Source organism: Desmodus rotundus, chromosome 1 (genome assembly GCF_022682495.2).
Source record: "Desmodus rotundus isolate HL8 chromosome 1, HLdesRot8A.1, whole genome shotgun sequence".
Lineage (NCBI taxonomy): Eukaryota > Metazoa > Chordata > Mammalia > Chiroptera > Phyllostomidae > Desmodus > Desmodus rotundus.
The window spans coordinates 32,345,850-32,363,124 of record NC_071387.1 but is presented as its reverse complement, the minus strand read 5'-3'; the positions used below and the strand labels follow the sequence as shown (position 1 = coordinate 32,363,124).

The window sequence follows — 17,275 nt, the reverse complement described above, 5'->3', positions numbered from 1 at the left end:
TTAATTATGTGAGGACCCTACTCTTGATGCTAAGCCTATTTTCCTACTTTTACTTTTACCTTACATTCATTTTCTCATTTACTTATTTCCATGTGTCACGTAGTCAGTCTCAAATCTTGCTTTGGGTCAAGTTGGAATACAAATAGGTAAAAAAGTCTGCTGATCCCTAGACAGACATGTGGTTCCAAGCCTCTATATCTTTGTTAATAATTTTGTTCCCTCTGCCTAAAATACCCAGGTCTTTCCTACTTCCCTTGCCCTTTATGGGCCTGGAAAACTCTAAGACACATGTATGTTAGATAAGCAATCTACGTAGCAAAGAACAGCGATTCACTCAAGTTACCTCAAATAAAGGGAGGATGTGGATGAAGAGGGAAGGTGTGTATGTCGGGGGGGTTGTGGGTGGGTATTATAAATACGTAGGTAGCCTAGAACTGGAATTGGAAAACTATTGGTTCTAAAACAGATGTAAGTAGTAATTACTTTCTCCATATCTCTCATGGCCTCTCTACTTCTCCTAGCAATTATGTTTCATTCCCTATTTTTATTTTCCAACCAGCCATGTTTTCTATGGTTTCTACTAACTATCCTTTAGTGTGTTTCTAGCTCATCATGGCTACTCTAGCCTCTCTCTTATTCACAAGGATTTCCATCAATATCTCCATCCAACCACCAGCACTCTCTGTAGTCCCGGTTCGTACTCTTGGAGAAGAAATCTGATTGATCCCAGCTCATCTGTTTATGCTAGGCTGCATCCAGGAGGAACAAGATCCTATATCTCTCTTAACAGCCAAAGCTGTGAGCAAGGCAGTTGTCCTTAGAAGGAGGTGTGATTTTTCCTTGGCTCCTTCAGTTCAAGGAGCTTTATAACCTGCTTTATTCCAAAGTAACTTCTGCACTGCTTCTGATAAATCTCTTTTTAATACATTGTGCATGAAGGACCTCAGATTTTTTCCAGCCCAATGTATTCTTTCAGGGCTGATATTTACATTACAAAAGGTTCTGTCCTTTACACAAGACTTTAGGGTATGTTTTTAAATAGCACATTTCTGCAACGAATTTTAAAATGCAACACACTTTATACATAACTTTTAAAGAACTTGACATATGGAACTTATATTCTGGCCATGCTGGAGCCATTCCTGCTGAACTTGACATCCCACTGTAAACAACTCTAATCCTGGACACAATGTATGAGAGAACTGTTTGAGGCATTCCTTCCCAACAGTGATTCCTGAAGGAAGGAAAACACCCAACATGAGTTACATGTTTATCCTCACTTTCTGCCTGGGACCATTGTAGTTCAGGGCAATAGATCCGAAGGAGAGTATGATAACACCAATGAGATAACCCAGATGTTGGAATTAGCAGACAGTGACTTTAAAGCAGCTGTTATAAATATATCTATAGACTTAAAGAAAATACTGAGTTAATGTATGGGGGATCTAAGCAGAAAAATGAAAACAATGAAAAAATATATATTGGAAATGAAAAATGTAGAGGATGGGCCTAACAGCTAAATGTGAAGGTGGATCCATTGAAATTATCCGATATGAAGAGTAGAGAGAAACAAGATTAGAAAACAAAAAAGGACCTTAGTGGCTTGTGGGAATATGTTATATATCTATCTGGGACATGTATGTAGTTGGAATCCCAGAAGGAAAGAGAGAAGGGGAAAATATTTGAAGACATAATGATAAAAAGTTTCCTAAATTTGATGGAGAACATACAGTATTATCAGAAGCTCAGTAAGCCCCAAGAAGGAGAAACACACACACACACACACACACACACACACCCCTAGGACCCTCATAGTCAAAATATTGAAAACCAAAGATAAAAATAAAACCTTGAAAATAGCCAAAGATAAATAACACATTTCATACAGGAGAATAATTATATTATTATGGCTGACTTTTCACCATAAACAACAGAGGTCAGAAGACAATGGAATGGCATATTTAAAGCACTGAAAGAAAATTATTGTCAACCCAAAATTTTATATCCAGCAAAAATACCCTTAAAAAAAGAAGGATAAAATAAATATGTGTTCAGATAAACTAAAGCTGAATTTGTCATCAGTAAACCTTTACAATAAGAAGTACTAAAGAGCCCTGGCTGGTGTGGCTCAGTGGGTTGAACACCAGCCTGCAAACCAAAGGGTAGCAGGTTTGATTACCAGTCAGGGCACATGCCTGGGTTGCAGGCCAGGTCCCCAGTAGGGGGTGCATGAGAAGCAATCACATGTTGATGTTTCTCTCCCTCTCTTTCTCCCTCCCTTTCCCTCTGTCTAAAAATAAATAAATAAAATCTTAAAGAAGCACTAAAAAAAGTTCTTTAGGCTGAAGAAAAATAATACCTGATGGAAGCTCTATCTATAGTAAGGACTAAAAAGTACTAGAGATGGTAAATATATGGCTAAAGACAAAAGACTAGCTTTTTTTCTTCTGTTACTTTTCTTAAAAGGCATACGACTGCATAAAGCATAAATAATACCATTGTAAGGTGGGGCTTATACCGTACATAGAAATAAAATGCGTAACAGCAATAAGACAAGGGGTGAGGTGGTGGTGGTAAACGGAATTAAAATGTTGTAAGATTATTACATTGTGAAAAAGGAAGTTGTGTGGTATTTATTTATTCTTAGTAGACTATGGTAAGTTTAGGATGCATATTATAAACCTTACAGCAATCACTAAAAGGCATTGCTAAAAAGACAATAGAGAAAATGAAATAAAATACTAAAAAACCCCTCATTTAACACAAAAGAAGGCAGAAGATGAAGAAGAGAAAAAAAAAGCACATGGGAAAATAGAAAACAAAGAGCAACATAGTAAAGACCAATACTTGCAATTAAAAGGCAGAGTATCAGGCAAGGAAAGAACAAAGCAAGACTCAACTACATGCTGCCTATAAAAGATAGAGTTTAAATGTAAAGACATAGAAATGTTGAAAATATAAGTGGAAAAAATATACCATGCAAATGGCAAGCTTTTTAAAAAAAGTTTTGTTAATCTAAAGGTTTTATTTTTTAATCTTTTAAAATATATTTTATTAAGATATTACAGTTGTCCCATTTCCCCCCCCCCTTCACTCCACTCCATCCTGCACACCTCCTCCCTCCCACATTCCCCCCCTATAGTTCATGTCCATGGGTCATACATATAAGTTCTTTGGCTTCTACATTTCCTATACTATGCTTACCCTTCCCCTGTCTATTTTCTACCTACCATTTATACTACTTATTCTCTGTACCTTTCCCCTGTCTCTCCCCTTTCCACTCCCCTGTTGATAACCCTCCATGTGATCTCCATTTCTGTGGTTCTGTTCCTGTTCTAGTTGTTTGCTTAGTTTGCTTTTGTTTTTGTTTTAGGTGTGGTTGTTAATAGCTGTGAGTTTGCTGTCATTTTTACTGTTTATATTTTTTTATCTTCTTTTTCTTAGATAAATCCCTTTAACATTTCATATAATAAGGGCTTGGTGATAATGAACTCCTTTAACTTGACCTTATCTGAGAAGCACTTTATCTGCCCTTCCATTCTAAATGGAGAAAGCTTAGCTGGATAGAGCAATCTTGGATGTAGGTCCTTGCCTTTCATGACTTGGAATACTTCTTTCCAGACTCTTCTTGCCTGTAAGGTCTCTTTTGAGAAATCAGCTGACAGTGACAGGTGAAATAAAGGAAAATGCACAGGGAACCAACAGTGAAGGGAAGGAAACCTGGACTCAAATCAACGGTTTGGACCAGAAGGAAGAAATAAACACTGAATCAGAACAGAATGAAGAAACAAGAATTTTAAAAAATGAGGAAAGTCTTAGGAACCTCCAGGACAACTTTAAATGTTCCAACATTCAAATAATAGGGGTGCCAGAAGGAGAAGAGGAAGAGCAAGAAATTGAAAACTTATTTGAACAAATAATGAAGGAGAACTTCCCCAATCTGGCCAAGGAAATAGACTTCCAGGCAGTCCAGGAAGCCCAGAGAGTCCCAAACAAGTTGGACCCAAGGAAGCACAAACTAAGGCACATCAAAATACACTACCCAAGATTAAAGATAAGGAGAGAATCTTACAAGCAGCAAGAGAAAAGGAGATAGTTACCTACAAAAGAGTTCCCATAAGACTATCAGCTGATTTCTCAAAAGAAACCTTTCAGGCAGGAAGGGGCTGGAAAGAAGTATTCAAAGTCATGAAAAGCAAGGACCTATAACCTAGATTACTCTATCCAGAAAAGCTATCATTTAGAATGGAAGGGCAGATAAAGTGCTTCTCAGACAAGGTGAAGCTAAAGGAGTTCATCATCACCAAGCCATTATTACATGAAATGTTAAAGGGACTTATTTAAGAAAAAGAAGAACATCAAAAGTATGAACATTAAAATGACAACCAATTCACAACTATCAACAACTGAATCTAAAACAACAAACTAAGCAAACAACCAGAACAAGAACAGAATCATAGATATGGAGATCATTTGGAGGATTTTCAGTGGGGAGGGGGAAAAGGGAGAAAGGGGGGAAAGGTGCAGGGATTAAGAAGCATAATGGGTAAGTACAAAATAGGGGGATATCAAGAATAGTATAAGAAATGGAAAAGCCAAAGAATTTATATGCATGACCCAAGGACTTGAAATAAGGGGAAGGATTGCTGGAGAGAAGTGGGGTACTGGGGGGAGGAGGACAAAAGGGGGAAAACTGGGACAACTGTAATAGCATAATAAAATATATTAAAAAAGAATATAAATGGGAAATATGAAGACTCTATATCTATTTAAAGAAATTGAATTCACAATTTAAAACCTTTCCACGAAGAAACTCCAGGCCCAAATGGTTTCATTCTTTCAAATATATAAGAAATAAATAACATCAGTCTTACAAAAAGTCTTACAGATAATGGAGGAGAACTAAACAAAACCTACCTCATTTGATGATGCTAAAGTCAAGAGCTATTATATAAAAATCAAAGCTCTTATAAGAAAAGAAAATGACAGACAAGTATTCCTCATATGCATAGATGCAAAAAAAAATCCAAAACATATTAGCAAATCTGTTATAGCAGTATATAAAAAAATTATATATCAGACCAAGTGGGATTTATACAAATAACACAAAGTTAGCCCAAAGTCGAAAAACCAATCAAGGTACTTCTTCACATTAACAGAAAAAAAAGGAGAAAATTTGTATGATGACATCTCAATAGATTCAGAAAAAAAAATTGACAAAATTCAACATTAACCCACAAAAGATTAGTATTAGAGTCAAATAATATGATATATTTGAAAGTGCTTAGTAAACTGGAAGATGCTATATAAATGGGAAGTATTTTTATTGTCATCCCCCTGCTGGATGCCCTTTATTTCTTCTTGTCTGATTGCTGTGGCTAGGACTTCCAGAGCTATGTTGAATGAGAGTGGTGAAAGTGGATGTACCTGTCTTGTTCCCAATTTTAAGGGAAAAGCTTTTAGTTTTGCCCACAAAGTATGATGTTGGCTATAGATTTGTCACATATATGGTCTTTATTACACTGAGGTATGTTCCCTTTATTCCCATTTTACTCAGAGTTTTTATTGTAAATTGGTGCTGAATTTTATCAGATGCTTTTTCTGCATCTATTGATATGATCATGTGGTTTTTACTCTTCATTTTGTTTATGTGGTGTATCACATTTATTGATATTGTACCAACCTTGCATCCCTGGAATCAATCCTACTTGATTGTGGTGTATGATTTTTTTAATGTATTGCTGGATCTGTTTTGCTAATATTTTGTTGAGGATTTTAACATCTGTGTTCATTAGGGATATTGGCCTATAATTTTCTTTCTTTGTAGTGTCTTTATCTGGTTTTAGAATTAGGGTAATGCTGGCCTTGTAAAATGAGCTTGGGAGTCTTCCCTCCTCTTGAATTTTTTGGAATAGCTTGAAAGGGATAGGTGTTCTTCTTTGAATGTTTAGTAAAATTTACGTATGATTCAATATCCCTAATGAACACATAGCCATCTGGTCCAGGACTTTTGTTTGTTGGGAGGCTTTTTTTTTATTACTGCTTCAATTTTATTATTTGTAATCTGTCTATTTAGATTTTTTGAGTCCTTCTGATTCAGTTTTGGAACACTGTGTTTCTAGGAACTTATCCATTTTCTCCAGATTATCCAGTTTGTTGGCATATAATTATTCACAATATTTTCTTACAATTTTTTGTATTTCTTTGGTGTCAGTTGTTACTTCTCCTCTTTCATTTCTGATTTTTTATTTATTTGAGTCCTCTCTTATTTTCTTGGTGAGTCTGGTTAAAGGTTTGTCAATCTTTATCTTTTCAAAGAACAAGTTTTGGTTTCATTGATCTTTGGTATTTTTTTAGACCTATTTTATTTATTTCTGCTCTGATTTTTGTTATTACCCTTCTTTTACTCACTTTGGGTTTTGTTTATTGTTCTTTTACTAGTTCCTTTAAGTGTAAAGTTAGATTGTTTATTTGATATTTTTCTTGTTTCTTGAGGTAGGCTTGTAATGCTATGAATTTCCCTCTTAGGACTGCTTTCACTGTGTCGCATAGATTTTGGGTTTTTTGTTCTCATTTTCATTTGTTTCAAGGTATCTTTTGATTTCTTTTTTGATTTCATTGTTAATTCATTCATTGTGTAGTAAGATGTTATTTGGCTTCCATGTCTATGTGTGTTTTTCATTTTTTTTCTTGTGATTAATTTCTAGTTTGATATCATTGTGGTCAGAGAAGGTGCTTGATATGATTTCAGTCTTCTCAAATTTATTGAGACTTGTTTTGTGGCCTAACATGTGGTCTATCCTAGAAAATGTTCCATGTGCACTTAAAAAGAATGTATATTCTGCTGCTTTAGGATGAAATGCTTTGAAGATATCAATTCATCTGATCTAGTGTGTCATTTAAGGCCACGCTTGCCTTGTTGATTTTCTGTCTGGAAGATCTATCCATTGATGTCAATGAGGTGCAAAAACCCCCTACTATGACTACTTACTGTTGTTCTCTCCCTTTTTGTTCATCAAGATTTGCTTTATACATTTAGGTGCTCCTTTGTTGGGTGTATAAATATTTATGAGGGTTATATCCTCATGTTGGATTGCTCTCTTTGTCATCACATGACATGCTTTGTCTCTTACAAAGCATGACGTGCTTTGTCTCTCACGTGCTTTGTTCCAAAGTCCATTTTGGACGACACACTTTTCAACTATTCAATAACCACCCTCAGGACAGGACTCAATGAGATGTGTAGCAGACTATGATAGAATAATAAAATAATGACAACCACACAGTAAGACTGCCACTGTTATTTGAGGGCTTGCTGGGCCTTGAGTTAGGTGAACTTTATGCACTATTTCATTTTATCTTTGCAGGAACACTGAGGAGTGCACTAATATTTTCTTTACCTTATAGATAAGAGAATCAGGATTAGAGAATAAGTACCTTGCCCAAGGTCTCACATAGAACGCATGTCAGAGTCAAGAATCCAGCCAAGGCTTACTCGAGCTTCAGCTTTTAAACCCTACCCTGCCTTGCCTTCTATAGTTTTATTTGGGAAAGGTCCCAGACACAGTTGGCTTCTGCTGTCCTGTGCTTCCAGGAAGGCACAAGCCTGGTCTCCTGTTCCCTTTTTCTGCATTCTGAGCACTGTGCTAACACTACATTAATAGGAAAAAAAGAATGTACTTTGTTGATTTTTTACATTCTCAGCCAGCATTTTAAATTGTAAAAGTAACGCATGCCCTGGCTGATGTGGCTCAGTGGATTGAGTGCTGGCCTGCAAACCAAAGGGTTGTGGGTTTGATTCCCTGTCTAGGGCACATGCCTGGGTTGCAGGCTAGGTCCCCAGTAGGGGGCATGTGAGAGGCAACCACACATTGATGTTTCTCTCCCTCTCTTTCTCCCTCCCTTCCCCTCTCTAAAAATAAATAAATAAATAAATTTTTAAATAAAATAAAAAAGTAATGTACATTCACATTAAAAAATATTGAAACCATGAGAATGAGTGTAAAGTGAACAGTATTGTTCCCCTTCCCCACAATTCCCCAATCACATTTTTTGGACCAAATCATTGTCAACAGATTTTCTATATTCTCCCAGAAATTTTGTATGTATTTGCAAATACACATACACCCATATTTTTTCTTTTAATTTACTTATTTTAAAAAATTGCAATTACAGTCGACATACAGTATTATATTAGTTTCAGGCATATAACATAGTAATTAGACATTTATATAACTTACAAAGAGATCACCCCAATAAGTCTGGTACCCATCTGATACCATACAAAGTTATTCATACACATAATCTTGTTTTATTTAAAATTTTTTAAATTACAGTTTACTTTCATTATTATTTTATATTAGTTTCACAGGTACAGCATAGTGGTTGGCCAATCATATACTTGACAAAGTGCTCCCCCTGATATTTCCAATACCCAAATGCCACTATACATAGTTATTACAATATTATTGACTATATTTCCTATGCTGTACTTTACATCCCCATGACTATTTTGTAACTACAAATCTGTGCTTATCAATCCCTTCATCTTTTTAACCTAGTCCCTCAACCCTCATCCCCTCCCCTCTGGCAATCATCAGTCTGTTCTCTGTAGCTATGAATCTGTTTCTGTTTTGTCATTTATATTGTTCTTTAGATTTCACATATAAGTGAAATCATGTGATATTTGTCTTTCTCTGACTGACTGATTTCACTTAACATAATACCCTCTAGGTCTACCCATGCTGTTGCAAATGGTAAGACTGTTCTTTTTAATGGCCGAGTATTATTCCATCGTATTCATGTACCACAACTTTTTCATCCACTCATCTGTTGATAGGCACTTGGGTTGCTTCCATAGCTTGGCTATCTAAATAACACTGCAGTGACATATGGGTGCATTTATTCTTTCAAATTAGTGTTTTGGGTTCTTTTGGCTATATACCCAGAGGTGGAACTGCTGGTTCATAAGGCAGTTTCCTTTATAATTAACTGAGGAAACTCCTTACTGTTTTTCACAGTGGCTGTACCAATCTGCATACCCACCAACAATGCACAAGCGCTCCCTTTTCTCCACATCCTCACCAACTTGCTGTTAGTTGATTTATTGATGATAGCCATTCCGACAGGCATACCCACATATTTTTAAAGTAAGCAGATGGGTCATCTATTCCTGTCCCTTTTTTTAAAATTTAATAATGCACCTGGGGGAGCTTTCCATAACAATACATGCAAGTTTATGTCATTCTTTTAATAAGATGCATAATATCCCATTCTATATCATAATTTATTTAACTAGACTTCTACTGATAAATATTTGAGTCTTTACATTTAAAAATATTACAAATAATGATGCAGCAAGCAATTATGTGTATACATCTATGCATATATATAAATATTTCCATAGGAAAAATTCAAGAAGGTGGAATTGCTGAATTGAGGGGTATCTGCATTTAAAAGTTTGGTAGGTATTGAAATAACGCTATAAAAGGTTTGCCTCAGTTGGCACTTCCAAAATAGTGTATGATGGTGTCTGTTACCCTTCATCAACTGTTTCAAAATTTAGAGATCTCTTTCAATTGTGCTTATTGAGTACCTTCTGTGTGCTTTAGACACTGCACCAGGCTTGGGGATTTCAAATGCAGTCTGTGTAGTTAGAGGAAGATTTGTTGGTAAATTACTGCTCCTTTGGGACTAAGAGCTTTTACCCTTTTAGAAACAGGAAACTGCAAGCTGGTGAGGTATTTAGTTTCAATTTAGCTTAATGGAAACCTGTTAGTGAGTTTTAAAATAAGGACCAAGACAACTAAAATGGTAAACAAAGTCCCCTGGGCCCCAGGCAGGAGGATGTAGCGTCTGTGGGTTTACATGCTTCGAAGAGCCCCTCTTTCCAGGAACAATAATGTTTCAACATTGAACTCTTCGGGGGAGATGTGATCTGTTGAAAGGTCTAGTCATCCCTATAGCGGGTGCTTCCTAGTAGGCACAGGGCAACATAGATCTTGTGTGGCCGAGAGCAGAGCAGGGTCTATAAGGGAGAATATGATGCTGCCAGCTACCATGTATTGGGCATAAACTCTGGCCAGCCACCACTCTATGAACTTCATGTGCATCGACTCATTTAAATCCTGCTAACAAGTCCATGGCTGTTTGAGAGGATGTTGTTATGATGCCCATTTTAAAGGTTAGAATACTGAGATTCAGAGAAGACAAGTAACTTACCTAGAGTCATAGAACTAACAGAGTGGGATCTCCAACCCAGGTATGGTTGATTTTGAAGCCCACATTTGGGCTTCATGGGTACGTCTGATCTCATACTTAAAAAAAATTATATATACACACACACATACACATACATACTATCTTCACAATTAGGAACAGCTTAAGAATTTTTTATATCCTTATCCCTAAAACATGCTCAGGGACAAATGGGTTTTTTATATTATTCTATGGGTCATATACCAAAACAGCTCTAAGTGCAGGTAAATACCCAATAGGTAGCAATATAATCACCTGTTACACGGACTAGAATTTTTATTTTCATAGCACCCTCCAAACAACTGTGGGGGGGAAAGAGTCGGAGATGAGGTGGGTGTTGTGTCAGGTAGCTTGGGATTCACCTCATGGCTGATGGGGAGCCTTTGGAGGCTTTCAACAGGAGAGTGGCAAGATCAGATTTGTTTTAGAAGGACCACTTATAGATAGTGATGGGTTTGGAGTCAAGTCCTGGTTATTATTGGGTCAGTTACCTGATCTCTGTATGCCTCAGCTTCCTCATCTGTAAAATGTGCATAATGATAGCACCTGACCTATAGGATATTTGTGAAGATTAAATGAGATGATTTAAAAAGATAAATTATTTAGTAAGACACTGGCCCAGAATAAGTACTCAATAGCTGAAAACAATAATGACATAATTATTAGAGTAGAGAGAAATTGGAGCACGGGAAATTAAATAGAGTTAAGCAAGAGATAGTAAGGACCTGAATTAACAGGGGATATAGCTGGAGAGGATAGTTAGGAAAGATATCAAAGAGAATTGTTAGGTTTTGAAATATGACAAATGGGAGGGTGAGGAAAAGGCAGGTGTCTTTGATGGCTCTCAATTTCCAACCTGGGTGACTGAATGGATGGTGGTGTGCTGAATGAGGTAGGAAATACTAGGGAAAAAAGGAAGTTTCGGGTGGAAAAATATAATGCTTGAGGTGGAAAAAGAACATAATGAGGTCAGTTTTTAAGACGTTGAGTTTGAATACTCTGTCATCAATTTAAATGTGAGGTTCTGGGAAGTCTAAGAAGTAGATTTGAGCTTCATCATAAGGTAGAAGATGAAACTATGGGTGGGAATATTTTACACACTCTCCAAGGGAGGAGTATGTAGAATAAGAAGACTGTGGGGTCACATATATTCTTGGAGGGATCAAGGATATTGAAAGGAACTATTGGAGAGGTTGGTGATATGGAAATGAAGTTGGAGAAGAAATTTCAGCCCTGGTTGGTGTGGCTCAGTGGACTGAGTGCTGGCCTGTGAGCCAAAAGGTCAGTGGTTTGATTCCCATTCGGGGCATGTGCCTGAGTGCGGGCCAGGTCCCCGGTTGGGAGCATGCTGGGGGCAACTGATCGATGTATCTCTTGCACATTGATGTTTCTCTCCCTTTCTCCCTCCCTTTCCCTCTCTTTAAAAGTAAATAAATAAAATCCTAAAAAAAAAAAAGTTTCAAGAAGGAGCAAGTGAGCCCTCAGCAATGTTAGGTCCTGTAAGAGAACTGAGAGACAGCTGTGTTGTTACCAGTTGCTGCCCTTAGGATGCTCACACTAAAATCTGTAACAATAAGAATAGAAAAATGCTCTACTCTGAAGGAGTCTGGCTGGGACATCTGTTATCCCATTGAAGACCTGGGTTACTTTGATTGTCATGGTGGTTGGGGACATGGGGGTGATTCCTCTTCTTGATCACTCCTTGGTCAAACAGAATAATAACCTCTCCAAGAGAAGAGGGTCTTCTTTGCTAAATAGTATAAGAATGGTGGACCTCCCTTGCTGGAATCTCCAAGTTGCCTCCTATATGTACTGCAGTATTATGTTTCTTTTTATAATACTGCCCCTGTTTTCAGATAAAAACTCAGAGACAACAGAGTGTCTGTTTGGCCAGTTCTTGTGGTGGTGATGGAAGGTGGTGCAGAGCTTTGCTCAAAGTGAGAAAAGGAAGAATAGAGGGAGGTAGGAGAAAGGTGATAATATGTCAGACTTAGATGAAGGACTAGCAGAGGCTAATTAGGTGGGGTTTTGTTAGGCATAGACTGTGGGAACAGGGAGGGGGAAGGGGACGATGGTGTTCCTTCAAAGGAGGAACGGTAAAAGCAAAAGTGTAGAGGTGGGAAAGCACAGGCCAAGCTCAGGAAATGCGATTAGCCTCACTGAGCTGCATCTCAAAGTCCTAGCACATGAAGGGAGGGAGAGCAGGCTAGAATGGAGACTGGCCAGATGGTAGATTCTGAGGGCCAGGGCAGGGAGTTTGGGCTTTCTTCTTCTGTGGTTTGACGGATTCTGGGAGGAATCATCAAAAGCTTTTCAGGAATTCAGGCTTGTGTGTCTCAGGCTTCTCCTTCTGGAAGACCAAGGACCCATAGTGGCAGCCTGACATTCAATCTCCTTCGCCATGGTTGGGAAGTCAGGGCTGTAGCTGATTTCATTGGCCTGTTTTGCATTTATTATAGTGTGGCTTTTATAGTGTGTTAATTGAAATATTTCCAACTGCCAAAAACAATTACACTCAAATTGCCTTGTCAGTTCTTTTATTGCCAGATAAATGTTTTACAGACATTTATGGGGGCAGTGGTAACTGGATCTCATTTTCTATTTAAGGCTGGCAGTTTGGGTTGGGATTGGCCCTCCAATACTCTGATGTGGGCCAGAAAGCTGTTGGGCATTGTGGTGCTTCCATCTCGTTACCTTAGGGATCAGAGGCCCTTTAAAGGAAAGCAGCTTTCTGGCTCATGCAGCTTAGCCTCAGAGAAGGGTTCTCATCACTGGAAACCTTGGTAACCTGGCAGAAATTTGAATCCTGCTGCCTGCCCTGCCAGCAACAATCCCAGCTCAAGCAGAGACACACTCTACTCTCCCCGCTGGAGTTCCTTTTCTCCCCTCCCCCTGCTGCCCAAACCTCTCCTATAGACCCTATCACGTAAGGGTGGTAAGAGCCCATATAGTCAAACTCCCTCGCTTTGCATTTGGGAGGCTGAGGCCCAGAGACTTCCCAAAGGTCACACAGGTAGGTAGTCAGCAGGAGCTGGGAGCACAGGTCTCTTTCCCGTGTACCATGCTGCCACCAACATGTGCCCTTTGTCTTCTCTGCTGCCTTGCCGCCTCCTCCAGTGCTCCAGGCTGGCTTTTTCCAAGAGCCTCTCCCTCACCTTTCCAGCCTTCACTGATCTTCCTCTTGTTTGATCATCTGGAACACCTATTGTTCTGTATGGCTACTGCAGGGTTTTCGTTTGTTTGGTGGAAATTTTACTGTCTCTGTCACTGTTCTCATCTAGACTTCCCACATCCTGTGTTCTCCTGAAAAGCCCTTCCGAAAAACATTTTCTCCACCTGGACCCTCCTACTTGTCCTTTGATAGCCAGCTAAGAAATTGCCACCTCTGGAAGCCTTTCTTGTGAACCTCAGGCTGGGTAGGGGCCTCTGTGCATTCCTACAGCACCCTGTACATACATGTCTCTGTTACCGGCCCACAACAGGCTTTCAAAGCCACATATGCTGAATGAGTGAGTGAGTGAGCAAGTGAGTAAATGACGAACACTGATCATATTCTTCTGTTGTCTATAGACCCTGAACAAACTAGGATAGGGACATCATCTCTCTTCGTCTTTGTACCACTGTTTAGGTTAGCACCTGACACGTAAATAGTAGGTGCTCAATAAATGTTTTTCAGGTAGAATTGAGCATGCTGCTCCTAAGAACATAAAAATCGAGCATGTTAGAACTAGAAGGCCATTGTATCCAGTCCCATGCATTTTCCTGATAAGGAAACTGAGGCCCAGAGAGGAAAACCGTTTTTCCCAGGGTCATGATTACTAACGAATGGGTTTGATGGCATTCGTTCATTTTTTCCAACAAGTATTTTTGAACACCTACTATATTATGAGACAGCAGTGTACAAAACAAAGTACCTGCTTCTAAAGAACTTACATTCATTTCAAATAAATGTTTAGGAATATAATCTACCCTTTAAAATTCCCTTAATGCCCAGTGCAGAGCTGAGCACTTAAAATAAGCTTTTTAAAAAATGTTTGTTGAACTAGTTGCAAATAAGACATGCCCAGTGCTACATGGCCTGGTTGCTCTCCGTGGGTCAGTCCCACTGATGGTGACCTGGGGTTGGCTCAGACACAGGACCTCCTTGGCTGGGCTAAGAAGCACGTGTTGCCCAGGTTGGTGTGGCTCGGGTGGGGCATTATCCGATACACCAAAAGGTCACAGGTTTGCTCCTCAGTCAGGCACATGCCTTGGTTGTGGGTTCAGAGCCCAGCTGGGGCGCTTATGAGAGGCCAGGTCCGTGGGCAGAAGCCTCCCTGTGGTACTGCCTCTGATATCCTCATGGAGATTCGCTTGCGACTTACCTTCTGTTTCCTTTCTTTCAGAGCATCACTGTGGGCAGAGGAGCCAGGAAGAGAGTAAGTGCTGAAACTGCCACCGACTCTCAGCAGGAAGCTAGTAACACTTTTTCTCTTTCAATTATTAGCTGTATATTTTTTAGAAAATTCAAGTGAGCAAAAAAGAATATTAAAATCACCCTTAAACCTACTACCCTTAGAAACCTCTTAGTGAATATGGGATATTATATCTTCCCTGATGTTTTTATGCAAACTATAAAAATGACATGTATTTATTTTTAATGGAATTTCAAACCGTATGTTATTTTATAATCTCCTTTTTACATGATATATTTAGAGTACCTTTCATTACCAATAAATACTTTTATAGCCTCATTAATAATTAGTGCATGGTATTTTACCATATGTTCCCTAAGGCCATCCCACAATCAGTTCAACCAGGCCCTACTGTTAGACATTTAGATGTCTCTGCTTTTTCACTGTTACAATCAATCCTCCAACAAACTTTCATGCATTTAAATCCTTGGGCATATCTGTAGTTACTTCTTTAATATAAATGTCCACACATAGAAACCTGAGTCAAAGAGTACAAATACTTACTAGGCTTTTGACAAATATTTCCAAATTGCTTTTTAGAAAAGTAGTGCTGATTTACGAGTGCTTATTTTCTCACAACCTCACCAACACTGGGTATTCGTTTTGGTTGGTTGGTTTTATTTTCACTCGTTGTTGTTTTAGTTTTCACAAGTTTTATAGTGAAAAACTGCATTGTTTTTGTTTTGTACATCTTTAATTGCTTGTGATGGTGAATATTTTTTGCTACGCCATGGGCCACACTGGCAAGGTGTTTAACGGTCTATCAGGGAAAGGAAAAACTTTTACTGATTTTTTTGCTCCAAGGATCTGATGGGACTGTAAGGCTTAAAGTTACCAAGTACTGAAAGTATTGCCGTAAGAGTAAACTCAAGGTGGCATATTGGAAGGTAAAATATGAATTCAAGTTGAAGTAGCATAAAGAATAGGTGGGTATCCTTTCATATTGCGTAAAGCCCTGTCTTTGGCAGCTGATCCTGGCCCACAGCTTCTGGGCTGAGTGGGGAAACACTAGGGAGGAGCCAGTTCTTCTTGTCCACTACTTGGGCCAAAGGCCCACCACAGTGTTCCAGCTTAGGCCTGACCCCCAGGGCTGAGGCCTGATCCCCAGGGCTGAGGTGGCCATGATCTTTCAGGCAATGAGAACTCTGGCCTGAGCACTTCCTTTGGACTCTTTCATGAGTGGCGTCTTCTATATTTTGTATTCTATGTATCACAACAGAGCTTGGCTTCTAAGTTTTCTGAATGGAGGGGCTTCCTGCAGCATTCTTACTTATCCAAGCAGATCAGGCACTCCTGATCCTCACATGAGGTTTTTGTCCAGGATGAAGATTCAGGGACTGAAGTGGGGGAAGGGGCAGATGAATGGGCCCAGTCCAAAGCCACAGTCAGACCCCCTGACCAGCTGGAGCTGACTGATGCGGTGAGTTAGCAGCATCCTATTCTTGCTCCTTCTACCTCCTCCAGCTTCCGAGTGTGTTCTTCCATAGTACTGATAGTACTTCTATAGAACTATGTACTATCTTCTATAGTACTATGATAGTACTTCACAGTACTATAGTATCATAGTACTATGATAGTACTACTATCATAGTACTTCTATAGAGCCTGCAAGGACCTGGGTGTCAGATGTCCGCTGAAACTCTGGGGGGTGTTCTCCCAAGCCTCAGAGTGGGATGGGGGCACTCCATGTATGACCCTCTTAGTATTTCTTTTCCTTAGGAGCTAAAAGAGGAGTTCACCCGAATTCTGACAGCCAACAACCCACATGCACCCCAGAACATCGTCAGGTACAGCTTTAAAGTAAGTCATCCCTGCTTCTCATTTTCTGTGTGACCTAAACAAGTGCCAAATGCCAACCTTTTCTAGATTTCTGTGGCCCTCCTGTATGGAACAGGGGTATTGGGCATTTTGTGTCTCTAAGGATCTATCCAGCCTTGGCATCCACTAAGTACAAGGCCTGCCCCATTGTGGTGACTACGTGTGACCTGAGGTGAAAGAGGTGAGCCAGGATCCCTTGGCATAGATGTAGGAGCCAGTGATAGGTAAATCAAAGTTGGAAGCAGAAGGTATTTAAAAATGTATCTTTAATGAGAGCTTTAAAAAAACCTTATTCCATTTTCCCTCTCTTTTTCAAACTGGCATGCAGTGAAAACTTCATACTAACTGAGGATTTGGTGAGTTATATTTCTGTTAACAGATAGACTGTCTTAGGTCTGAGAGAGTGAAGGCAGGCCACATTCTGACTCCAGCCCTTCTGAGGACCCCTGTCTGACTCAGCCCCTTCTTTTCTTAGGAAGGCACATATAAGCTTATTGGCTTTGTGAACCAGCTGGCGGTTCACTACAGCCAGGTTGGGAACCTGATCCCCAAAGACTCGGATGAAGGACGGCGGCAGCACTACCGTGATGAGTTAGTGGCAGGTAGGCCTGTGGGCCAGCCTGAGGCTGCAATCTGGTCCCCTTTCTCTGGTTACTCTAGGGAGTTGCAGAGTATCAACTTACGTAAAATCTAACAGCTGGCTGTCTCGGATAGGTCTGGGAGCTAGCCCATGAGACTCAGGCCAG

General features: G+C 39.4%; 1 protein-coding gene across 4 annotated transcripts in view; it reads left to right on the top strand.

Moving 5' to 3' along the window:
• DNAI1 (dynein axonemal intermediate chain 1) overlaps window positions 1-17,275 on the top strand; it is a 57,516-nt gene that overhangs the window by 6,606 nt on the left and 33,635 nt on the right. For all 4 annotated transcript variants that reach the window (XM_053923153.1, XM_045195304.2, XM_045195302.2 and 1 more), the window contains exons 2-5: window positions 14,643-14,675; window positions 16,033-16,131; window positions 16,431-16,511; window positions 17,005-17,131. In XM_053923153.1, coding sequence (XP_053779128.1) covers window positions 14,643-14,675; window positions 16,033-16,131; window positions 16,431-16,511; window positions 17,005-17,131 — 340 coding nt within the window. The remainder of the gene's footprint in view (window positions 1-14,642; window positions 14,676-16,032; window positions 16,132-16,430; window positions 16,512-17,004; window positions 17,132-17,275) is intronic.